General features: G+C 35.1%; 1 protein-coding gene across 1 annotated transcript in view; it reads right to left on the bottom strand.

Annotated features, from left to right (window-relative positions):
* The window catches only part of ZMYM4 (zinc finger MYM-type containing 4), a 136,571-nt gene that overhangs the window by 11,035 nt on the left and 99,096 nt on the right, over positions 1 to 26,440 (bottom strand). Inside the window, exons 10-26 of the mRNA XM_040619241.1 lie at positions 24,757 to 24,907; positions 24,153 to 24,268; positions 23,294 to 23,569; positions 22,970 to 23,120; positions 21,815 to 21,987; positions 21,098 to 21,248; positions 20,387 to 20,527; positions 20,018 to 20,055; positions 18,963 to 19,107; positions 16,385 to 16,503; positions 15,555 to 15,723; positions 13,350 to 13,403; positions 12,553 to 12,732; positions 12,093 to 12,187; positions 6,279 to 6,450; positions 6,003 to 6,098; positions 3,797 to 3,948 (exon numbers count right to left, since the gene is read on the bottom strand). Of these exons, the coding sequence (XP_040475175.1) occupies positions 3,797 to 3,948; positions 6,003 to 6,098; positions 6,279 to 6,450; positions 12,093 to 12,187; positions 12,553 to 12,732; positions 13,350 to 13,403; positions 15,555 to 15,723; positions 16,385 to 16,503; positions 18,963 to 19,107; positions 20,018 to 20,055; positions 20,387 to 20,527; positions 21,098 to 21,248; positions 21,815 to 21,987; positions 22,970 to 23,120; positions 23,294 to 23,569; positions 24,153 to 24,268; positions 24,757 to 24,907 (2,379 nt within the window). The remainder of the gene's footprint in view (positions 1 to 3,796; positions 3,949 to 6,002; positions 6,099 to 6,278; positions 6,451 to 12,092; positions 12,188 to 12,552; positions 12,733 to 13,349; positions 13,404 to 15,554; positions 15,724 to 16,384; positions 16,504 to 18,962; positions 19,108 to 20,017; positions 20,056 to 20,386; positions 20,528 to 21,097; positions 21,249 to 21,814; positions 21,988 to 22,969; positions 23,121 to 23,293; positions 23,570 to 24,152; positions 24,269 to 24,756; positions 24,908 to 26,440) is intronic.

The raw sequence follows: 26,440 nt of genomic DNA, 5'->3' as shown, positions 1-26,440 counted from the left end.
GCATTTGAAGTTTTTTTGTTTTTTTGTTTTTTTTTTTTTAGATTTTTAAGTAATTTCTGCACTCAACATAGCACTTGAACTCACAACCCCAAGAGTTGCACACTCCACTGACTGAACCAGCCAGGCACCCCCATGTGCATTTAAAGTTTTCAGTCACATCAACTTGCCCTTTGAAAAGACCTCCACACAGAAAAATGTACACATATCTTCACTAATACTTGGTATTATCAAACTTCTCAATCTTTCAATCAGCCTAATGGCTGACATTTTTCCTTGGTTATAGTTGAGCACCTTTCACATTAGAGAGGCGGTCCACCACAGTGATCTTAAGAACAGAATCTGAAAATAACCATCTGGATTCACATCCTGGCCCTGCCAATTACTACCTTGGGGACTTCAGGCAAGATTTTAACTCACTGTGCCTCAGCAGAAAATGGTGATGATCACAGTCCTTACACATCAGAGGGGCACACTAACAAATAAATGAGTTAATATATGAAATAAGCTTATATTAATACATAGCATACACAGTAAATGACTGTTAGGCATTCCNNGTACATTTTGCCTGTTAACTTTCTGTTGATTTTCTTTGTTACCTGTCTATTTGTTTCTTTTGTCAATTATCCCCTTCTTGGCTAATGTTAACAGTGGTGGTCCAGGTACTGATATTACAGTTTAGTTTATGTCTTTACATGTTTATGTATTTTCAAAATTCCTTACAATAAGCATAATTATTTTTATAACCAGAAAAAAAAAGAAAAGAGGAAGCACATCTGAGATGTCAACATAAGTAACCTTTTAAAATTCTTTACAGTTAAGGAAAAGTTACTTTTTGTCAAAATTGATAAAAGGCTCATAATATTTACTTTCTAAAACAATCGGCTGACAATTAACTTATAGCCTCTTTCTAAAAGTATTATTATATACTCATTTATTAGTATAAACAACATGAAAAATATACTAGAAAAAATTTTCATAAGTTTATGATTCGTCTCACAAATTAGAGTATATTTTATAGGTAGCAGAGTGTTTGGTATGTAAAGCAGTCAAATGTTTTTGACTGAAATCACAGCAATGACGTTTTGATTATAGGAATCACTACCACAATTCTTGACATCTGCACTGATAAAATTAGAAAATGTTCTTTAGATCCATAATATCATAAACTCTAAAAGTACAGGAAGTGTGTTTAGAATCTTTACAATTTTTACCTAACCAAAATGCACGCGTGGCAATAAATTCTGGTTGAAAGAATCTATAAAAGTCCTCTCATATGTTGATTTTAAAAATATCTTCCACAATCAAGAAAATGAATCAAAATATAATGGGAACAATAATTAAAAAACTAAAGTACTCTTCTGACTGGGGAAAATGAATGCTGCTTGCATAAGTAGATAAGTAGGTACCACTGCAAATGTCACTCATCAGAAATATACTTGTATCATGTACAAAACCGAATTTCAGATGTATTAAAAATAATCTTAAAAAAATGAATATTTTAGAAAGAAATTTATGAGAATCTAAACACTTAAGTAGGAAGACCATCCTAAACAACACAGAAAAACCAGGAATTTTAAAGGGAAATAAATGCATATTATTAAACTATATAAAAAGGAAAAATTTTTGACTGGGAAATACATAGACAAAGACTGGAAGACAAAAATATACTGGAAAAGTTTATTTCAAGCATTTACATCAGAGCTCCTATCCCCAATGTAAAAGAGATCCTACAGATAGAAAGGAAAAAGCCAAACGACGAACAGCATAAAAAGACAATCTACTTGATAAAAATTGGAAAATACAAATTGGAGCCATCAGATGCCCCTTTTTTTAAGCCATCAGACCATCAGAATAATAAACATTAAAAAGAGGAGAATTCAATAAATGGGCACTCACAACACTGCTGGTAAAGCTGTAAGTTAACCAGTCTGGAAAGTAAAATGAAAATATCTTAAAATTAGAGAAATCTATATATGGGGGTGCCTGGGTGGACCAGTTGGTTAAGCGTCTCCCTTCAGCTCGGGTCAGGAGTCAAGGGTCCTGGTCTAGATAGAGCCCCACGACCTCTGGCTTCCTGCTCAGCAGGGAGTCTGCTTCTCCTTCTCCCTCTGCCCTCCCCCACCCATGTTCTGTCTCTCTCTTAAATAAATAAATAAAATCTTTTAAAAAAGTCTGTATATGCTTTAACCTAAAAATAAAAGCACCAGTTCATCAGGCATTCAAATAAAATATTTACTAAAGCACTGTTTTTAAGAATAAGGCGGGAGTAACCTGAATACTTTAAAGAAGAAAGGCTAAATAATTGGTATATTCATACTCTGCAATATTACACAGCTTTCGTTTATAAAGGATGGAATTTGATCTATATTCACCTGAAGGGATACACAGATTGAGAAAAGTAAGCTGCAGAAAAATGTGTATGGTATCAGCCCCACTTTCCTAAAAACTAAGCAAAACAACAATATACATCTAAAACATCTCTACACAGGGCGCGGAAGGACAGACGCTGCAACACTGTTTATCTCAGAGACTGGGGATGAGGGAGAGAAAATGGTCCTTATATGCCTTCAACTTACTGTTTTAACAGTTACACTGAGCACATACTACTTTTATAATTAAAAAACAAAACTTTAGGAATAAATGCCTAAAGAAAAGAACACCCTCCCAACCATACAAATGGAAAAAAATCTGGCAAATACAGAAAAGAAAAATCAACAACATCCAGAGCACTACTACCCGAGATGATAACCACTATCTACATATTTTGGTGCATTTCATTTTACTACATATTTATAGGACTGGTTTTTAAATCACTACATGTTAACATACACGGAGGCACATATAATTCATACTCTCATTTTGTTTACTTAATGCTTTTTAGTATTACTATTTTTACACGTTACTGGAAGTTACTTTGTAAATAATTTTTTTTGGCTACGTAATATACAACTTTATAAATATACTGTAATTTACTTAAACATATATTCTGGTGGGCGTTGAAGTTACTTCCAATTTTGTGCAAACGATGTCTGAACTTCACAGTATTAGTTGCGTCAGACTCCCAAAAAGTGAATTACTGGCAGAAGAGTACGAACATTCAAAAATACTCCTGAAACACGTGCTCAAAACTGCTATCTACAAAGTGTGTACTAATTAACACCAGCTATGAAGGCAAATCCCCTTCACAGAATTCATACCAACAATAAGTGTTATAATTCTTTTTGCTAATGTGATAGACATATAATGGTATGTCATTTTATTTTTTTTTTTAAGATTTTATTTATTTGACAGAGAGCACACGAGCTGGGTGAGGGAGAAAGGAGACTCCCTGCTGAGCAGGGAACCCAACATTGGGCTCAATCCCAGGACCCTGGAATCATGACCTGAGCTGAAGGCAGATGCTTACCTGACTGAGCCACTCAGGTGCCCCATGTCTGTTATATTAATATGGATTTAAAAAATTTTAAATGAGACTACATGATTTACATAAGTACATACATATATATACAAGGTCTCCTATGTCACTTTTTGTGAATTTGCTATTTTTGGCTCTTTTGTCCATGTAACAAAAAAATGCACCACCCTCAATTTCTGTTATTCTACTAAAAGTCTCATTTTGGCTTACAGAAGGCTATATGACCAAGACTTTTAAATCAGGGGCAATGGTTCATTAAGAACGGAGTATAAAAGCAATACCAAACCACCGTATACACTATAATTTTTCAGCTTGAATCACAAGATCTATCAGAATTACTAAAAATGCAGTACATTTGAGAACAATTACTGAATTTGATACCTGCTGAATTCCAAGGCACAAGTATAAGATACTGTCTGGATCATATTTTTCACCATTTGGTCTCCGCACCTCTTGGATAAACTGGCATAAACCCAAACTCAACTCAGCAAAAGTGCAGGACAGAATATCTTCCTTCAGCTTGATAGAACGGACTGTGGAAAGGTAGAAAACATCTGAAATATTGACTTATAAGAAACACAGTAACATTACTCTATTCACTGAAAAACAACACTGCTGTGGGTTCAGGCATTGCAGTGTACACTGGCGAATACATGGATTAGAGATAAATCCCGATCTCAAGGCTTTTTCAGTTCAAGAAATAAAAACAATGAAGTGTACCATGTGTAACAGGTGATATGACAGGAGTTTAATTTAAGAAGGATTCTAGGAAAGCAAATGAGGAGCATCTATCAGACAGGGAAGGGTCAGGGGAGATTCTGGAGGATGTGACACAAATGCCGGACCTTGAGAGGTGAAGAATTAAACAAATGAATAAAGAATTGCAATCTAAGGGTATAAAAATATTTCCCAAAGCATATTCCACAAAATACTAGTAATATGAGAGCTGGAGAAAACTGGGTTTCTAAGATCTGACAAATTTAGAAAACAGCAGCATACTGTATCTGTGTCTAAAGAATTCACAATGATATATAAAAGGTTTATTAAAGGTTCCAGAATATCTGCATAAAAATGCTGTTTAACTTTTTCTAATTCAGATTTATTTGAATAAAGAACACTTCAAGTAACATATAACATATTCATGCCCTTAGAAATGCTGGAATACAGAAAAATGAAAAGGTTGAGGGGACTCAGATGTACAGGACAAAATCAAGAAGAGTAGATGGGGGCCGATCGCAGTAAATCTCACTTAGCATATTAAGGCTTTGAAGACAACGAAGAACTGAATTAATTTTACCAGGAGAGTGACCCAATTTGATTTGTAGAGATCCTACAATTTGATATGTGGAGAAACTACTCCAGGAGAGATCCTACTTCAATTCAGATTAGAATGGAAGCACTCTTTCCAGTCAAAGCTCCTCTGCATTTAGACAAAGTTGCATGTTTTCAAAGATACATTCGAGTTTCCCTGATTTGGTTTTACAAAAGGTAAATGGTGGTTCAGAAGAGCAAGGACCATGTCCGACCTGTTTACCGGAGTACCTAACCAACATGCATGGTACATACCTGGTGCATAAACTCAGTACTTTTTTGGATGAATGAATAGCAGAAATGAGTAGGCATCCCCTGTGGCTTTTGCATTTAGGCCTGGTAGTGTAATATAATATTACCTCTCCATTCTCCCCACCCCCTTCCTTCTTTAAAACAAAGAGTGCTGTAGCTCAAACTGGGAGTTAAAGGGCCTAATAAACCTCCAAACAGAAGTATATTTTATCACTCAGCAGAGATTACACTTGATATGCAGGAACTCACTGAGTCAGTCACAGACCACAGCAGCCACTAACTGCTCCAATAAGGAGAGTGACATGTATCCATAAGCCATCAGGGTAGACTGAGGTGAAGCCAGGAGTGCATGCAATTACCTGGTTGTTAGAAAGAAGGTATAGTTGCAAAGAGGCAAAATATCTAGTGACAAGGACATACTCATCCATTCCTGCCCTATCTCATTCCACAAAGATTATAGTAAGGATCTTACATAAAACACAGATAATAAAAAAGGAATAAAAAATTGAAAACAAAAGTTTAGAATAGGAACTTCAAAACCAGTGGGGGAGAAAAAGTTAAAGTAGGCTCTAAAATTAAACACTGCTGCTCTATGTGAATTGTTTATTGGGTCCCAAATTTCCTGGTATCCAGTCTCACAGAGCTTATTATTAGGAAAAATTCCTACAGAAGAGGCAACGCTTTTCCAGGTGTTTTTCTCAACACCACCACCAACAGCAGAAGTGTCACACTGGGTTCCATGTGGGTTACTTTACAGATACAGGGCTCAAGAATACAGATTTGAGTCACCTGCGTAACGTCAGAGAAAGAACACAAATCCTCATGTTTGCATAACAAATTCATGCCCACACAACCTTACCTTTATAATAAGCTCTTTATAATTGAGAGCAGGATATTAATTTCTTTTACCATAAAACTCCAAATTTTAAATAATCTTAAATATTCCCATTTACAAATTTAAAATCGGCAATAATATTCAAAGTGATTTGGAGAATTCAGACTACAAAGAAAGAAATGATTTTACCTCTACAACTTGGCTCTGAGGATTCTTGAGAGACTGCATGGTCTTGAGCACTTCCTAAAGAGTCAGAACATGGGCTAGATGCAGTATGTTCAATACCTGACAAGGAAGGGAAAAGAAATAAGAAGTTTAAATAAAAATGGGGGGGAAATTTAACACCAAAACCAAAGTTTTATGCAATTTTTGACCTAGTAAGTATCCCTTTTGTGTAGATTGATGACTTGAACTATATACTCCCAAACCCCTCAATCAAGACACAAATTCATGCTGTGTATTTACCGCCACATTTCAGATCCCCCTGCTCTTCCTTGGCATTTTTCCACTGAACCCAGTTCTTCCAGGCATTTACCCCGTACATGTATTTCAGTGTCATCCCAGACACTGAACACCCCTGAAAGGCTCCTTGAATAAGACTCCTGGGCTCCACAGCCACTATAGACTTCTTCCGTCCCTGTAAAAATTCCAAAAATTCACAGAATATAAAGTTTAGTTCTGAATCTTTAAGAAGCATAGTTCTCCAAGAAAGAAGGGAATAAATTTACAGAATATACAATTTATTATTAGATCCTAAAGATTCAGAGTTCGTAAAAGCTAGAAAGAGTTTTAGAGGTTAATCCAATCCACATGAGGAAAGAAAAAAAAGAGAGTTGAAATGCAGACCTCTAATAATTACTAACATTTGAATACTCACTATGTTCCAGATACTGAACCCACCCAATGAAGTAAGAATAACAGTTATTACCACTCAGGTCTATTTCATGGAACACATGAGCAGATCCATTCTGGGATACAAAACAAGCCCCCATAAAATTCTCTAACTATAATCAAACTAGAAACCAATAATGAAAGGATGTTAAGAAAATCCTCAAAAATTGGAAATTAAACAATACATTTATAAATACCCATGGTCAAAGAAGAAACCACAAATGCAATTAGAAAATTTTTTGAACTTCAGTGAAAATGAAAACATCAATTTTTTTCCCCACAGTGCTGAAGCTTACAATGACATTTATAGTACTAAAATGCTTCTATGAAAAATAAGTAAAAGTCTAAAATCAAGAATTACCTTAAGAAACTAGAAAAAAGTAGACACATTAAAACCCAAAGTAAGAAGGGTGCTTGGGTGGCTCAGTCAGTTAAGCATCCGACTCTTGACTTCAGCTCAGGTCATGATCTCAGGGTCATAAGATCAAGCCCCATACCCAGTGTGGATTTGCCTGCTTGGGATTCTCTCTCTCCCTCTCTCTATGCCTGTCCCCCACCTGTCTCCCCCCTACCAAAAGAATAAATGAAATAAAATAAAACCCAAAGTAGGGAAAATTAAAGAAATAATAAAAATAAGAACAAAAGTCAATGAAAAAAGGATAGAGAAAAATTAATAAAATTAAAAGTCTGGTTCTTTTAAAAGATAAAAAAATCAATACAGTTTTTGCTAGAATGATCAGGGAAAAAAGCGAGAAAACATAAAATAACAGTACCTGATCCTAGAGACATTAAAAGGAGAGTTAAGAGAATGCTGTCATGCCAATAAACTTCACAAAGCAGATGAAATAAACAAATTTCTTGAAAGACATGAACTAACAAAGCTTGCTCTAGAAGAGATAACCTAAACAGCCATAAACATTTAATTCATAGTTTAAAACTTACCTACAAAACCCCTGCAGACCCACCAGTTAAATTATATTGTATTTTAGAAAAGAGAAAAGGAGGAAGTATTAATTCACTGTACAATGTTACCATTATCCTGAGAACAAGGCCAGACAGTCATCACAAGAAGACTACAGATCAATTGCTCTCTTCAACGGAGACATTTATAAAACCTTAACAAAATATTAGCAAACTGAATCCAGCAATAGATTAAAGAATAAATACATCAGAAGAAAGTAAGGTTCATCCCATGAATGCAAAGTTAGTTTAGCATTTTAAGAATTCATGTATGTCATCATTTTAACAGACTCAGAAAGGAAAAACCAGATGAGCATCTCTATAGATGGAAGAGAGCCACATGACAAATGCAACACAAATCATGATAAAAAATTTCAGCAAATTAAAAATAGAAGAGAACTTCCTGCCTGATAGGGGCCATCCACAAGAAACCTACAAGTAACATCATAGTTAATACTACAAGACTGAACACTTCCCCTAAGACTGAGAATAGGCACGAAGATTTGCTCTCATCACTAACATTCGACATTGTACCGAAGCCAGTACAATGCATAAAAAAATCCTAGCTGGGGGCACCTGGGTGGCACAGCGGTTAAACGTCTGCCTTCGGCTCAGGGCGTGATCCTGGTGTTGTGGGATCGAGCCCCACATCAGGCTCCTCCGCTATGAGCCTGCTTCTTCCTCTCCCACTCCCCCTGCTTGTGTTCCCTGTCTCGCTGGCTGTCTCTATCTCTGTCGAATGAATAAATAAATAAAATCTTTAAAAAAAAAAAAATCCTAGCTAGTGCAATACGTTAAAAAGAAAAGAATAAAGAAAGTGCATTAATATTGGAAAGGAAAAAGTAAAATAATCTTTATTCATAAATAACAGGATTGTCTAGGTAGAAAATCCTAGACTTTGGTTGAGCAAAATCACAGTACATAAAATCAATATAGAAAAAAAAATCTCGGGGCACCTGGGTGGCTCAGTTGGTTAAGCATCCAACTCTTTATTTCGGCTCAGGTCAAGATCTCAGGGTCATGAGATCAAGCCCCGCACCGGGCAACACTCTCAGCAGGGTATCTGCTTGAGATTCTCTCCCTCTCCCTCTGCCCTTCCCCTGGCTCGTGCTCTCTCAACTCTCTCTCTAAAATAAATAAAATCTTTAAAAAAAAGAAAAAAAGAAAAAAAGAAAAAGAAATATGTTAACTGGAATTTAAAACTTGAAACAAAAAATATACATATAAAGAAAAAAGATAAAAAATTTAAAAATCTCTACTTTTATATGACAATGAGGGACACTAGAAAACGAAATTAGAACTACTACTACTTAAAACAGGATCAAAATAAATTTTAAATACTTATTAGATAAATTTAACAAAGTATGAGACTTGAACAATATAAAACACTGCTGAGAGAAATTAAAGATGATCTACATAAAGGAGAAAAATATCATCTTCATAGACTGGACAGCTCAAAATTGCTGAGATATCAGTTCTCTACAAATTGATCTATGGATTCAGAACAGCCCCAAAGTTCTAGCAGGCTTTTTGTAAAAACTGACAAGTTGATTCTAAAATTTATATGGATATGCAAATGACAATTTTTGAAAAAGAACAACGTTGGAAGACTTACTCCTGATTTCAAGATTCATTGTAAAGCTACAATAATCAAGACATTTGGTACTGTATTAAAATAGACATAAAATAGACATTAAAATAGATACATTAAAATAGACATAGTTCTCTATTCAAAGGAACAGAACAGAATTTCAGAAATAGACCGACACATATATAGTCAGCAGATTTTAACAAAAGTGCAACGTAAGGGCGCCTGGGTGGCTCAGTTAAGCACCTGACTCTTGATTTCAGCTCAGATCATTGTCTCGGGGTCCTGGGATCAAGCTCCATGTCAGGCTCCACACTCAGCACAGAGTCTGCTTGGGATTCTCTCCCTTTCCCTTTCCCTCTTCCTCTGCCTCTCCCCCTGTGCTCTCTCTCTCTCAAATAAATAAATGATTTTTTAAAAAAGTACAAAGTAATTCAATGGGGGAAAGGACAGTGTTTTCCAAGATGGTACTAAACAACTGGACATCACAAACAAAAAGAAGAAACCTTGACGCTTTCCTCAACTCATACATAAAAATGATCTTGGAATGAATCACATGACACATAAAAGCTAAAGTATAAAACTAGAAGAAAACATAAGAGAATATCTTAGTTCCCACAGGTTAAGCAAAGACTTTTACATGGGATACTAAAACGCATGAATCATAAAAGAATAAAAAAATGATAAAAGTGGCCTTTCTCACAAAGTTCTGTTCTTCACCATTAAGAAAATAAAAAAGAAGTCACAGAATAGGAGCAAAAGTCATGTTTGAGAAAAGAAGTATGTCCATAATAAAGAACACGTACAACTCAGTAAATGACAAACAACCCAATAAAAAAAATGTGCAATAGTTCTGAACAGACACTTTACAAAAGAAGATACAAGAATGACAAATATGCACATGAAAAGATGTCCAACATCATCAGTCATTAGGAAAATATAAACCAAAGCCACAATGAGATACCCCTACACATTTGCTAGAATGGTTAAAAATAAAAACTGACAATACCAAGTATCAGCAAAGTCATGGAGCAGATTGGAACTCACACATTCTTGATGGGAATTCAAAAAGGTACATCTACTATTTTGGAAAACAGTTTGATAAGCTTTCTTACAAAGTTAAAAACACATATACTATAAGACCTAACAATCCCACTTCTGCATATTTTTCCTCAAATGAAACTATATGTTCACACAGAGATTCATATCTAGCATGTTGATAGCAGCTGTATTTGAAATAGCCCAAACCTGGAAATAACCCAGATTTCCATCAACTGTTAAATTCTGGTTTGTCCACACAATGAAATGCTACTCAGAAATGAAAAGGCATGACTGGCCTACTGATACATGAAACAACACGGATGAATCTCCAAAACATTATGCTAAGTGAAAGAAGCCAAACAGGGAAGACTGCGAATTACATAATTCTACTTTTACGAAGTTTTAAAAAAGGCAAAGCAGCACCATTTGCATCTATCTGCAAAGCTGATTAGTGGTTATCAGGAGCTAGATAACACTGACTGCAAAAGGTCATGAGGGAGCTTTCGGGACAGTGGAAGTGCTATGGTTGTGGTGGTAATTACGTACTGAATATATCTGTTGAAGCTCATCAAATTTTACACTTAAAATTTATGAATTTTTGGGGCGCCTGGGTGGCACAGCGGTTAAGCGTCTGCCTTCGGCTCAGGGCGTGATCCTAGCGTTATGGGATCGAGCCCCACATCAGGCTCTTCCGCTATGAGCCTGCTTCTTCCTCTCCCACTTCCCCTGCTTGTGTTCCCTCTCTCGCTGGCTGTCTCTCTGTCGAATAAATAAATAAAATCTTAAAAAAAAAAAAATCTATGAATTTTTGGGTGCAATTATAACTCAACAGAGATAATTTTTTTAAAATAAGGCTATATTCTTTTAGTTTTAGTATGGGAAAGTCCTGTCAATATGAAAAACAGTCCATGTGAATTTCACTATTATACTACATTAAATAAAATAATAAACCTCATTGTTATAATGTTAAAAAAAGAAGTTAAATTTAGAGACTTAAAAAAAAGTGTACAATGAGGATCATAAAAAGCTTTTAAAAGTAAAACAGAACAAAACACGTTCGATTATAAAAACAAAAGAAAAAGACCATGCTAAAAGAAATATAAAGGAAAAGGTAACAGTCTTTTTTTTAACAACAGCTGTCTGTCATTTATTGTTTATTATTTTGAATTCATCAGGTATAATACAAATACATTTACAAAATTTTATAAACTCATAAAAATGTTGTGATTACGTGGCACATACACAGGTGGTGTGTCATATGCTATTCTGGAGGGGCCGAAATGCTGCCCTTTCTTGTGTCTGTATTGCTGAAGTGTGGGCCGTGAGTCAGTACATGCTCCTAGCTCATCGGTCCCCAGTAAGTCCTGGATGACTTACTGTAACACAAGTGAGTAACAAAACAGAGTAACAAACCATCCACCAGTAAACTGTAAATTTTCCTGGTTACCCTTCTATCAGCTGGAAAAGGCTTATAATGATGATCCAGATGATGACAATCCCAATGCACACTGAGCAGCTACATAATAACCACACACTAAGCACTTGCCACATGCTGTGCTAGAAGACTGACCTCAGTACTTCTATTACCAAAACATCGAGGTTTACACATCCCTTTAAAATATTCAAAAGATATGGTTCTTCTTGATTATAAGAAACAGAAATAAAGGCACAAAAGTACAAGTCTGCGTAAAACATTGTACGGAATTCTGTGACCCTGCCTATTAAAGAGCTTCGTAAACATCAAGAACTAATAAACACCGAAGGAAAGAAAATGCTAGAAAAATTAAGCTACTGCTTACTCTTCGTCTAGGCTGAGGGAAGCCATCTCTGTGCCGTCGTCTTGTTCGGGAACGTGCCTGGATTCCCTGTCCTTTATTCAGTGGGTCAAAGGATTCTATAACAATCAGCAGAAAGCATAATTTGAGGTAAATAACTCACAGATTTATATAAAGACAGACTGGGGGAGGAAACATCAGGTAATCATCACTAATATTAATTATTTTGTTCATGATAAAATAACTTACTTATATTCTTAAGAGAAACAAAGGATATAGCACTGAAAAACTTCATTAAAAATCAAGGAAACCTCCTACATGGTTACTATGGGAAAGGTTAAAAATAAATTAACCACTTATTATTTAACCTTCAAAGGTAGGGACCATTCGTGCCGTAGATTATCACCCAGTATATCTGCTTCATAATGTCAATTCAGAGTTATACCAATCTTCTAAAATCGAGAGTATTTTATGTTGCACAAACCGGATGGAAAATCTGCTTCTAGATCCTGTTCAGTTTCCCCTTTTGAGAGCTGCTTCAAGTCTGAATCAGCCTCTTGCACAGCATTTGACTTTAAGGCATAATGATTCAACTCTTCCTCCCAGCTATGCGGAGTAGATACTGCCTCTGATTCAAGGTCACCACTGTATGTACTTCCTTGGTCTGAAACATACAGAAAACAAACGCTCAAAATAAGACAGAGTCTCTAAGTGCTGAGAAACCTTCCTGAACCCGGAATAACAAAACCAAGATATGATTGCTGATTTAACCAGGTACACTGAAGAACGAAAACTTCTTCACCAGCCTCATAAAACCGGCTTCATATTCTTGGTATACACTTTAAAGCATTATCTCAATTAATCCTTAAAACCACTATCTGAGGTACCTTTTATTATTCTCATTACATATTAGCATACATAAACGCCTGATGGCCCCTACAAATAGCTAAAGTTGCAAATATTAAATCCAAGGATACAAATACTTTATGGGTTTATATTACTACCTGAGGATAGTATTTTTCTTTTTCTTTTTTTTTTTTTTTTTTTAAGATTTTATATATTTATGAGAGACAGAGAGAAAGAATGTGAGTGGGGGAGGCAGGGAGGGACAGGGGAAGAGGAAGAAGCAGACTCCCTGCTGAGCAGGAACCCTGACACCAGCTCCATCCCAGGACCCTGGGATCATGACCTGAGCTGAAGGCAGATGCTTAACCAACTGAGCCACCCAGGCTACCCGAGGACAGTATTTCTCAGATCTGAAATATATGTAGAATTACAAACCTTTTTCAAAAATCTTGGTGTCTAGAAAGAGTTCCTGTTCAGAAGTTTGGGATCCTAAGGGAAAAAAAAAGTATATATTTAACAACTTACATGTATACACAAAGCAAATTGCATCTGAAATTAAATGACCGCTTTATAGAAATGAATCACACTAAGGAATGTTAAGAAAATAGTCTTCATATGCAGAAAGAATGATTCATTAATAAAACTAGGCATTATGGTAAATGAAGTTAAACAAATTATGACTGATAACGGTAGTTACACTTCCAGGTAGCAGTAGGAGAGAAGTCAGGTCAAGAGAGACCTTTATTTTAGATTTTACACTCCTGCGCTTTCTGAAATTTTTTTTTAACCATGAAACACAGGCACACACAAATTTATTTACAAATTGACAAATATGCCTTGAATTGCTTTTTCCTCCCAAAATATAATATGCCTTACCACTGCACTGAAAAGACAATAGACTTAGAATATAAATTACATGCAGTCAGCACATGGAACTCAACAGAGCACAGTTCTACCAATTAACTACTTAAAAAATAAAAAGCTTAAGGACTCAAAGTAAAAGAGAAAAATGCTTTTTAAAACCCAGGAAAATTGCTTCTTTTCTCTATAATCAAACATAAATTAGCCAGTTCCCTTTAGATGGCATTCATTTCTCTCTCCTTTATGTTTCTAAACCACTTGATTTTACTTACACTATGGTGATTACAACTATCTGTCTTGAAGGTTAGTTTTGAAAGTTTTTTCATTCTGACTCAATCTTTAAGTTAAGGCAAAGTTACAATGTTTGTACAGAGGAAGCACCTGAAAAATGTTAACTATTAATATGAATGGAGATGCCAACTTAAAATGAGGTTTATTATTAGGAATTGCTTGAACTTCTAAACTAAATACCAGAAATCAGATCAAGCACAGGGGGCAATATTCTAAGACATTAAGTTCCATATACAAATGGTGAGAATTATGAGATTATATACTAGGGAGCAAAATGAGACCAGAAACAGTGGGATAATAACAAATAAGCTTTTTATGCATCTCTCAGAAGATACATGATTTTAAAACTTAATGGCAACACAAGAAGAAAGCTGACACTTTTTTCACATGCTACAGTGTTCTGAAAATCATCTAGCATTTATTATGCAAAATCTAAATGAGGTGGCTAGCTTTGTAAAAACCATCACTGAAAAAAAGGAAACGTCTATTAGGAAAAAATAATCTCCTGGCTCCTTACTGATACAGGGAAAGGCCTTTGTGTATTTCAACTATCCAAACACCATTTTCTCTATCTTTTCTTCTACTCCCAAATCAAGGAGGTACTAATTAAGGCTAGAAACCTTTCTGGATAGGTACTGCAACTTCTGGTCAATGCCCTTTGCTTTGGAGTCAGACAGACTGAATCTGACCTCTGGTTCCATCACTTCCTGATTGCTTAACCAGAGCAAGTATGATACTCTATTTTCCAAATGATGAGTTTAAAGTAAACAGTATCCACCCCACACGGTTGTTGTAAAGGTAAAATGAGGTGATACACATAGTGCATTTAGGACATGTCCAGGGTATGGTAAGCACGTAACTACTGTTCTTATCAATATTCTACTCTCACAGCATGGGATTTATCTATAGGTAATTTTCAGCCAAACAGTTTTCCAACCTAAGGCTCTATTTACCTTCTATCAACATGCTGGTTAATATACAACAGGAATTCTTAAATAGGGATCATGCTTTGAATATAGGAATAAAGCTGGAATATAATCATGAAATGGATTTACAGATTATTTTTCTGGAATGATTAAGAACTAAAAATAGAATATTAATACATAGTTTTATAAAAGGGATAGAACTTTCAGAGGTATCAAGTTTAACATCCATACACTTGATATTTAAACACAAAGCAAGCTTTTAGAAACACCTTGACTATCCAATACTTAAAATTACTTGAGTTATGCAAATATTTTTAAGTGTATTTTCTTCTTTTTAAAGATTTTATTTATTTATTCGACAGAGAGAGAGACAGCCAGCGAGAGAGGGAACACAAGCAGGGGGAGTGGGAGAGGAAGAAGCAGGCTCCCAGCAGAGGAGCCTGATGTGGGGCTCGATCCCACAACGCCGGGATCACGCCCTGAGCCGAAGGCAGACGCTTAACGACTGAGCCACTCAGGCGCCCCTAAGCGTGTTTTTTTCTTTCTTTAAAATTATACCAACCTCCCTGGGATAGAGTCTTCTCTTTCTCTTCATCTTCTGCAATCATTTCCGCCATCTCAAGGAGATCGGCTTCAAATGGATGTGAAGGAAGCTTCTCCTTAATGTCCTCAATACTCTCGGTGACTTTATCTTCATTATCCATTGATGGAATAAGCATAGGGACAGGCATCTGAAAGACCAAGGACAGTCTGTGGGGACTATGTCATCAAAACTATTATTTGTGAGATGATTTAAGTACTGAAATAATGAACAAATTCATGTATTTCTATTACTAACAAAACAGTCTTACTAGTTTTTTTTTGACTACAGCTATCTGAATCAAAATTCAGTTAAGTGCTTTGCTGGATAGTCAACAAAACGTGTCTCTGAATCATCTAAAAGAATAATTAACACATTTTTGTTTCTGATTATATTCTTGCTTAACATTTTCAGTTTCACACAACTATTTTCCTTAAGAATTCACCCAGGAAAAATATATTTCCAATAAAAAAATGAATACATTTCTGAGAAAAAGAATAATTAAATCTCACCCTTGCTAGAATCTAGAATTTTAACACATACACACAGTTTCTGATCTTCTTCTACTTGAGTGGTTTTATTGTGTATGAAACATTATAAACAGGCTACATCACAGCATTCTCTGAGAAGGCAGGTATAAACAGAAGCAGTTCTTTATATACTCCATATTAAAAAATACAGTAACATGATAATAACCAACCACAGTCAGGAATATTTTACCAACAAGTGAAGAGTTTGTTTTATGGTGCTCTAACATTTTAGTTGAGGAAAATGCGCACTACATCAGCCTTAATCTCTAAATGATTACTCACTGGAACTGGAATTCCAAATGGGACTGGTGCATACTGAGTATAAAGATGAAGAGGTATGGGCACAAACACTGGTACGGGAACTGGCACCACAATGATCTGGGGCTGACTTGGAGAGTCTTCTAATGAGGAAAAAAAAAAATCACAAAAAACAAAGAGGCTTAGAAACATTTTAATACCAAAAAACTTTTAAAGCAACAAAGATTTATAGTTCAAAAGAATTATAATTAAAAAAATTTTTTTAAAGCACGCAGACTTGGAGCGCCTGGGTGCCTCAGTTGATTAAGCATCTGTCTTCAGCTCAGGTCACAATCCCAGGGTATTGGGATCGAATCCCATATCAGGCTCCCTGTTCAGTGGGGAGTCTGCTTTTCCCTCTCCCTCTGCCTCTCCCCCCAGCATGTGCTCTCTCTCTCTCTCAAATGAACAAATATAATCTTTAAAAAATAAAATAAAAAATAAAAAAATAAGGTACACAGACTTATAGTTCAAAAGAAGTATAATCTTTGACACTCTGAGTCCACAGAAGGAGAAATAACTGAAGTAGTAAAGAGAGGTTTGAAGACAGTAGTGATTAAAAGTGGGCAACACAACAATGAAAGGATATGAGGATATAGTGAATGAAGGATATAATCTGGATTAATGAATAGAAAGAACTGTAACAGTAATCTTAGAAGAGGGCTACAGAAGGGGCGCCTGGGTGGCTCAGTCATTAAGCATCTGCCTTTGGCTCAGGGAGTGATCCCAGAGTCCTGGGATCGAGCCCCACATCAGGCTCCTCCGCTGGGAGCCTGCTTCTTCCTCTCCCACTCCCCTCTGCCTGTGTTCCCTCTCTCGCTGGCTGCCTCTCTCTCTGTCAAATAAATAAATAAAATCTTTAAAAAGAAGAGGGCTATAGAAAACTGATAACATGAATAAGAACAGAATGTTAAGAAGGAGATTAAATAGGAAGAAGGGCCACTTTTGTGAGGCTATAATGAACTTCTAAAAACCATTTCTAGTAGATAGCGTGGAGCTACTACAGATCAGTTAGCACAGAGTAATATGATGAAAATGTCATTTAGAAAGTTTAATTTCAGGTGCCTGGGTAGCTCAAGTCAGTTGAGCATCCAATCCAACTCTTGGTTTCGGCTCAGGTCATGATCTCAGGGTCATGAGATGGAGCCCCACGTTGGGCTCTGTGGTATCATGGAATCTGCTTGAGGATTCTCTCTCTCCCTCTCCCTCCCCTCACTAGTGCACACACACACGCACACACTCTCTCTCTCAAAAAATAAATAAAATCTTTTTTTAAAAAAGTTTAATTTGGAGGCCCTCTTAGTGTGGAATAAAAAGTATATCAAGTGTAAAAGTAGGCAGCAACTGCAATGTGTAGAGCTAAGCTGATGAGGACCTGGACTAGGGTGGTTATGATACCTACAAAAAAGAATGAATATATACAAGCAGATATTCTAAGGTACTAAAAGATGAAACGGAACTTAGAAACCTAAATATGAGTAGGGAAAAAGTGAGAAGGATGGAGAAGTCATTTGATTATTTAATAGGTATCCTACAGAGTCCTTTCTATGTGCCAGAAAAATACCCTAGAAGATTATAAAACCATTAACATAAGAGAAAGTTGATCTAGTGACAAGAAGTGAAAAGCTGACAAGCTGAGTAGGGTCAGAGGTGGGAAATAAGCTGGGATCAATTTTACCATGGTCCAGTGGACATTTAAAAAAAAAATTACCTACAGATAGGGGGTTGGGCAAAGTGGGTGAAGGGGAGGAGGAGATACAGGCCTCCAGTTATGTAATGAGTAAGTCACAGGAACAATGAGCAGAGCATAAATAATACAGTCAGTGATACTGTAATAGCAATGTGATGGGACAGATGGTAGCTTTACTTGTGGTGAACTTAGCATAATATACCAGCCTGTCCAATCACTAAGTGGTACACCTGAAACTAATGTAACACTGTGTGTCAACTCTACTCAAAAAACCCCAAAAAAACCCAAAAAACCCCCTCAAAAAAAACCCCAACCAAATCACCTGATCAGAGATATGTGATAACCACGCTACAAAATACTAAGTAGGTCATTATTAATACAATACAGATATAGGCCAAAGTCATCTATAGCATTATTTATCAATGTGGACCACGGGAGCCTGAAGAAATGCAAATCCTCAGACCCCACTAAATTACAATGTACTTAATAAAATGCCCAAGTAATTCATATGCATATTAATGTTTGAAAGCACTGACCTATAGGATAACCTCCCAGATCTAGGAATCTAGGATTACTTTCTGGTTTAAATCTAGGCTTATTCCATAAAATTACACTGTCATTAATAACAAAAGAAAATGAAGTATTCACAGTATGGTATTATAAATTAAAACCTTCTCTTTGCCATAATTTCTTAATTCTCAGAGGGTGAAAATAACTAACTCACAGGAAGTTGTGAGAACAAAACTGGGCAATGTATATAAGCAACCAAACACATAACCCAGGAAAAAGTAGGCACTCAATTAATGTAAGCAGCTCCCACATTCCTTTCTCCCTAAAAAAAAAAATTAAAGGAAGAAAGCGTGAGGAACATACCTGTCTGGCATTCTTTGTTTTGGGTATGTGGTTTGCAAGAGGTGGCTTTAGTCTGTGTGATGGGTTTGCACAATAAAGCTTTGTTCTTCAAAAGTCTTGGGGGCTGGGAAGGTGGCAGTTTTAGGGCATCTGTTTGTGTACTTGCCTAGTAAAACAAAAATAAAAAAACCAATGAGGTTTTCAAAAGCTTATCATTAATTACAAGAAATATTATAATTTCAAAAGAAATACTATATTGGAATTACATGGAAGACAGAGAACTTACTAAATATGTAAGAAATACAATATTCCTGAAATAGCAATAGTAATAAAATAGTCTGATAACTATATATTGACTCTGAATGTATCTAATTAACAGTTCTATTTACCAAGAAAAATGCTATTTCTATTGTAAGAAACTGTTGGCCAATAACAGTGTTGGCTATGTTTACAATGAGAACTGTTACTTCCTGAGTTGAGTCTTAGAAGACTTTATTTCAAGATAACCAGAAATAATAGAATCACTTATGATCACTTAAGTAAATTGAAAAAAAAAAAAGTTATGAAAGGTATCTCAGAGACCAGAAAATACTTAGAAATGCCACTGTTCTAATCATAAGTTTTTCTCATATTTATTTTCTTCTTCTTCTAAGAGAGAAAAAAATATTGAGTGAAAAAACAAGAATGCTTATTTAAGGATAATCTGCACTGAGTGGAAAACAAACTCTATTTTATAAATATTTCATTTACAATCTGAGTACATTAGAAACACCCCAAATACCTTCTATGCCTAAATTCTATAAAATTTAATTCTCTAAAACTAAACTATAAAAAACTAAACCAAACAAAAACAGCCTTCAGTAACTACACAGATAGCAAGCATTCAAAGATATCCAAGTACATAAAAGGCCTAATTAAATAACCAGAATATCTTTGTTCTCAAAGATTAAATGAGCTTATAAAATTTATTTTATATAATAAAGAATAAAGCAGGAAAAATTAGCACAGACATACTGATATGGATAAAATTGGAAAATAAATACAGTGGCAATACCAGTTAGAAGAATAAAACTTACATCGCCAATGATTTTTGCTGTTACTGTTGGAACTGCACCTGATATAAATAAAAATAAATATTTAGGATCTTACACAATTATTTAAACAGGAGCATTTAAACCTGATGGTGGAATGATAGACACAAAATCTCAAATAAAAACATGTATTATCTTAATTCACAGGAAGACTAGCATGTAAAGTGTGACATGAAAAAAAAGAGATCTGGAAATGATAAAAATATTGTTTAATGCCCAGCAGCCCACAGGGAGCCACCACCCATAATATAAGTGTGTCAAACATACAAAAATGATCACTGATGGAAAAAAAAGATACAGACCGACTGTATTCAACTTCAAAAGGCTGAATAAATGCTTTCAAATCAGACATACCTTGTAAGACACTGTTAGAATTCACTGTGGGCTGAGCAGCGGGAGCACTGGCTAATGATACTACATTAGCTATAACAGGAGTTGAATCCTTTCTTAGAGATGGGGGCCCTGCTGAAGCAGCTGGCACCATGGAAATACTTGCTAATAAACAAAAATTTAAAAAACCTTGTAATTTATATGCACATACAAAGAAACCAACATCTCAAGAAGGTTAAACAATGCTTTTAGTAAGGTTAAATTCTCTTAGAGCAAAGAATCACTTTAGGATTATAACTGGGCTTTTTTCTGTTTTTTTTAATTAGTGAAACCTAAAAGTATTCCATGTACTTTCTCTTGCATAACTATGCTTGTGGTATATTTAAAAGGCCATGTAATTTAGATTCCATGTCTTCTGCTTTATTCTCAAATCCTTTTTTAAGGAAGTCAAGGTGTATATACCCATTACAAACATTAACTGACATTCTTTCCCATAGTTCTTACAGAGTTTATTTAATTCAGTATGCTCAGAGAAAACATAATGAATGCCATTTTTACAAAGCCTTAAGCCAAGATATTAAACAAAATAGGGATTTAAATGTTAATGTCACTTGAACAGAATGAAATTTGCGAATTTGCATTTCATGAAATTATTAACAACTGTTCGAAGTTCCCAATCTCCAGAACAGTTGTTGGTCCCTGACAATGATCAAAGACTATAAAGTTTAATTTTACCTGCATTGTTTTGTGAAGGGGGGTCACACATACTCTGCTGATTACAGAACATTAAGATACAAAGCAGGTTACAGAAATGTTTCATCTCTCCTCGCCATTTCAAGGACTCGCTGAGTTTACCCTGTCGCTTACAACCATCACATTTGGCCATCTAAAAATGAAATAAGACGGTAAAAGAGTAAAAAATTATCTGTGGCCTGACAGAATGAAAGCGGTACACAAATGACAAGTGAGGAAACTAACTTAGAATCTAGAACACAAAAATGAAGGTTAACTACCCTAAAATGGTAAATATTTATCATTTTATCATTTATACTAAACATTAAAAGTCACATTATAAAGATGCCAATAAAGAGTAATTTAAAAACACAGTGAAATGAAAATAAGACCTATATTCTTCAAAAACTTTAAAAGACAAATTCATTTTAGTTAAATAATTGATAAAATGCTAATTTTAAATACTTTAATATCTTAAGATTGATAGATCTTCTATAAGGAAATTAAAAACAAAAAGAATGTAACTTCAGTGACATTAAAGTCTTCTTAAATCTTATATTAATACTGCAAGAAGACATAAAACATTTATTTTTTTAATGTAATATATTTAATACTTATAAGTTTTAAATCATTAAATTGCCCTTCATACTACATTGAAGAATAAAAGGGAGTAATGTATGCCCTAACTTGAAAAACCCCAGGAATGTGGATTGTATTTACCTGATAGAACAGAACTGTATATTTGGACATGCATTCTTCACAACAGAACTCTTCTACCTTCCCCCCCAAATTATTCTGTACCAATTTGGGAGATGTCTGTAAACAATAACTGCACATTTTACAGTGATTTCCCCAGCGTTTTGCCAAGTCGTGTTTATAAAGCAATTTGCAACCTAAAAACAGGAAAGATAAAATTAACACGAGAAAAAAATATTAAGTATCTACATCTTTAAACTTAAATGCCCTGTGACAATGTTTTCACACTTGGATCCTTACTAACTAGTACAGCAAGGAATCAATTTAAAGGATCTATTCTATGACTTTCTTTTTTTAAACAAAATAAGGACAGAAAATATTACAGTGCATCACATATAATAAAAGCCAGTTTTGTTTCATAAAACTTTTATTTTACTTGGGCAGGTGATAACATACTGGGTCACAATGTAAAATGTATTTCCTCTTGTGTGCTGTGGTTAAAGGGTTTGAAAGCCACTAGTCTAGGAGGCCAATTGTGGACAGTTTTAGAATAAAACAAAACATTTTAAACATACAAAATAGTCATCTAAATAAAGGCAGCCATCTATCTCACATTAATTTGCCTATTCAGAAACATGTCTGTTTAAAACAACAAAAGTATAATCTTAGGATGCTACCAAAATTTAAGAAGTTCTCTTTAGAAGTAAGGTGCAAGAGGGATGCCTGGGTGGCTCAGTCGGTTCAGTGTCCGACTCCTGGTTTCAGCTCCGGTCATGATATCAGGGTGCTGGGATGGAGCCCCTCGTCAGGCTCCATGCTCAGCAGGAAGTCTGCTTAAGATTTTCTCTCTCTCTCTTCCTCTCCCTCTGCCCCTCCCCCACCTAATAAATAAATTTTTAAAAAGTGCAATAACTGTAAGATCCCTATCAACCTAAGAACATGAAATGTTTTTCGTATCACCAGCATCTTCTGTAATACAGCTCAATGATCTTTTCCCTTCATTTTGACATCTATATATGATATGAAGGACTAGCTCAGAAAAAAAAGTGAACCAAGTGTAAGCAAAAGATTTTGTTGTTATACACAAAGGATAAACTAGATAACCTTATATAGTTACAGCTTAAATCATCAGTTACTTTTAAAAGGACCAACATGCTCAGTAGGTAAGATGATCTTTACCTTCACTACAGAATGACTTGTCAGCACCTGAGAATCGCACAGTCTCCTTTACAATTTTCTCAATTTTACAATATTCACACATTGCCATTACATTATTTATTTTCTTATATTCATCAGAACAATTCTTGCCACAGAACTGAAACATTTTACCCTGCAAAGAAATAATCATCAAGTACTAATTAAACATTTGGTTTATCTTTTGGAAATCCTTATTCCCTCTTACTTTCAAAACAAGTATGTAATTTTGAGAGATGAAAAACCAGAAATGATTTTATAAATAGACCAATTTATACTCAAACCCTTTACCGGGATCCTATACTTTACCTTATAGTCAAGAAGTTCTGGTTTTGTGGCAAAAAGGCGGTTACAGTGCTGACACTTGAGTTTCACAACACTTCGTGCGAACCCAACATGCTGGGATTGGGCAGCAAGTCGCTGGAGACCAGCTGCAGCAGAGCTACTGATGGAGGTGGGAGAAACGGCCGAGGTGTTCCCCCCTCCTGATGACACCGTTGAACCTGTGGGGATGCTTACAATTACTTGGCCCTGAGACAAGGGCACTACTGAAGAATTCATTCCTGTTGGTTTGTTGAACAAATTCTGAAAAATGACACAAACAAGATGATCAATGTAATCATTTGTTCAAACAAATAAGCACCGAACGACTAAGTTTGACAAGCACAGTTCGAGGTACATAAGATACACCTGTGAACAAGCAAAACTCCCTACCTTTGAACAGCTTATAACTGAATGGGCAGACTGTCACTTATATCCAAAAACTAAAATAATTTAATAATCTTTTTTAATTTTTAAACTTTTTTAAAAAAAGTAATCTCGACATGCAACGTGGGGCTCGAACTCATGATCCCAAGATCAAGAGTGGTTTGCCCTATTGACTGAGCCAGCAGGGCCCCAAACTAATAATCTCCTTTAAAAATAATTTCCTCCCAATAGACAATCTGGGTAATAACAATTCCACTTGAAAGTTACAGGAAGCATTTAAATGTTGTCATTTAATGTTGTCATTTGATGTCCAAATATGGCCAAAGTCAAAGAATCCACGTTTAACAGGACTGAGATAGAAGTGTAGGCCATCAGGGCAGGAGCAAACACCTACCAAGTTTACATACTACTTAGCAGGTGTCTCACTGACTGCAGAAGAGGAAGATTTCTGAAGCCGTACCTGGAACGCGACAACACAGCTGTAGCTGCAGAAGTTGCGGATACTTCCATCTGACATGGCGAGGTGATACTGAGGGATTGCTGAGGTTTTACAACTGTTACACTGCACTTGTACACCTTAGCGGATCAGGATAAAAACTAATGAGTAATATATACAAATGTACACAATGTTTCAGAAAATAAATATTATCCAATATATGAAAATTCAAGGGCCAGGTCAAGTTGCAGGAACTGAAACTAAATCATGTCACATACAGACAAAAACTAACTTAACATTAATTATATTTCTTTTAATTTAAAGTTGGCACAGTCTACCCTGAAACTACAAAGTGAATGAATATTAAAATAAATCAGGTGTGGATAAAAAGATACATGAAAGAAGCCATATGAAATTCTTTTGGAAAAGGGGAATATACAATAGGCAAGCAAATAAATAAACATTACTTAAGCAATCAAGGGAAGAGGTGATATTTTACAACACAGATCTGAAATATTTTAAATTTGCCTTAAAAATCAATTAAATTTGAACAAAAATCTGTACTATACAAAAAAGCAATAACCATAACTTTTGTCAACTATTATATAGTTTATGAAACCAGTATTACCTGCAGAAGTAACCATTTTAACTCTGTAAGCAGATAAGCAATTAACAGAACAGAAAAGCTCTGTCTTTCCCAAGCTATTGGTATTTTCAATCATTTCTGCTGAGGATCTCAATGATTTGCAAAGCGCACATGGTGTAATTTTGGCTGATTTCTATTAAGAGAATAAAATAACATTCATTTTTACCAAATTATAAGTAAAAGCATAATTCTTTGAAATGTTTATACTTAACACTGCTGAAATATTTTAAATTAGTGGCTTTCAAACTTTTATGATTACAATCCTCAGTAAGAAATAAATTTTACAAAGTGATCCAGTACATACTTCTGAAGTTCTGTTTGTGTATTATACATATACGTACACAAAAAAGTTTCACAAAACAATATAAATCATGCTAACATGTGATGCATGTTTATATGCTCCATTCTATTTTATTTCATTAAAAAATAATGCTGACCACAACTAGAAAATTAATTTGGGGATCTATTAATTGATTGTTAACTATAGTTTTAAAAATGGAATTTAAAAAAATTACACAATAGGGAATTCATGCTCTTACACTATGCTAAAAGTCAGAAGACCCCGCCCCACAAAAGGTGCTATATATGGAAATAAAATGTGAACTCAAGAGAAAAAACTTATTAGAAAATTCACTATCAAATATTCTACCACCAATAACAACAAAGCACACAGAGCAATAAGCAAGTAAGCAATAAAGTGGGAGCAAACTGGATATCACAAGTGTCTAAATATAAGCAATCAATGAGTCTGTAGTTCCCACTAAATTAGGGATTCAGCAGTAATTAATGCTAAATACTACTAACATATCACACATTCAGGATAACTTATGAAGTATATCCAGTATCCATTATCTCTCTGAAGTTTTTGCTGATAGTTTCATCTTGTCCTATCAAGTAGAACTGATCATGTTTCCTCTGTGCCATGCTGCACCATAATACTTCCATCACACCATCTCTACTCAGTTATAGGTCTACCTCCCCTAGGAGACAGCCCCTCAAAGCAGGAATCACATCTAATGTTTGTCTGATGAATTATATATGAGGAAGGAAAGAAAGCAGCAGATATGACCATCTTCAATACGCCAGGTTCTATACTAGGTGCTTTCTCATTCTTATTTCACATAATCCTAACAACATCTCAGTAACAGTAGTATAATATCCATTCACAGATAAGAAAAGGGACCCAAGGAGTTTAACTGCTTTCCCCATGATAAAATTCTATTTGAACAGAGAGTCAAGGAATCAAACCGAGATCTGCTTTACTTCTAAATTCATGTTCTTTCTCTAGACCACAGTACATATTATGTGAGAAATTTAATAGATATTGGCTAAATTTAAAATGATTACTTTAAAATTAAGACGATTCACCCTATTTCTCCTTCTCTTGTGGAATATGAACCATCTTTCAATGGACTGAATCCAAGTAACTTTTAGTACTTGAAACAGTATCAAGAAAATAGTCTTTTGGACAAGGATAAGCTCATGAAGACAAAACCAAGGTGTTTCTAGAGGAAGGAATAAATAGTAAAGCTAAGCCCCTTTAATGTGCTTCATAATAACAAGAAATAAATGGAAACACTGTATAACACTGAAAATTCCAAAATCACTGCAAAGTATTAAGAATAAAAGAAATTTCTCAAAGGACATTACATTCATGAATCTAGTT

This window comes from Ursus maritimus, unplaced genomic scaffold (genome assembly GCF_017311325.1).
Source record: "Ursus maritimus isolate PB19 unplaced genomic scaffold, ASM1731132v1 scaffold_32, whole genome shotgun sequence".
In the NCBI taxonomy this organism is placed as follows: domain Eukaryota; kingdom Metazoa; phylum Chordata; class Mammalia; order Carnivora; family Ursidae; genus Ursus; species Ursus maritimus.
Note: the sequence above shows the minus strand (reverse complement) of the source record. Positions and strands in the feature narration are given on the sequence as shown.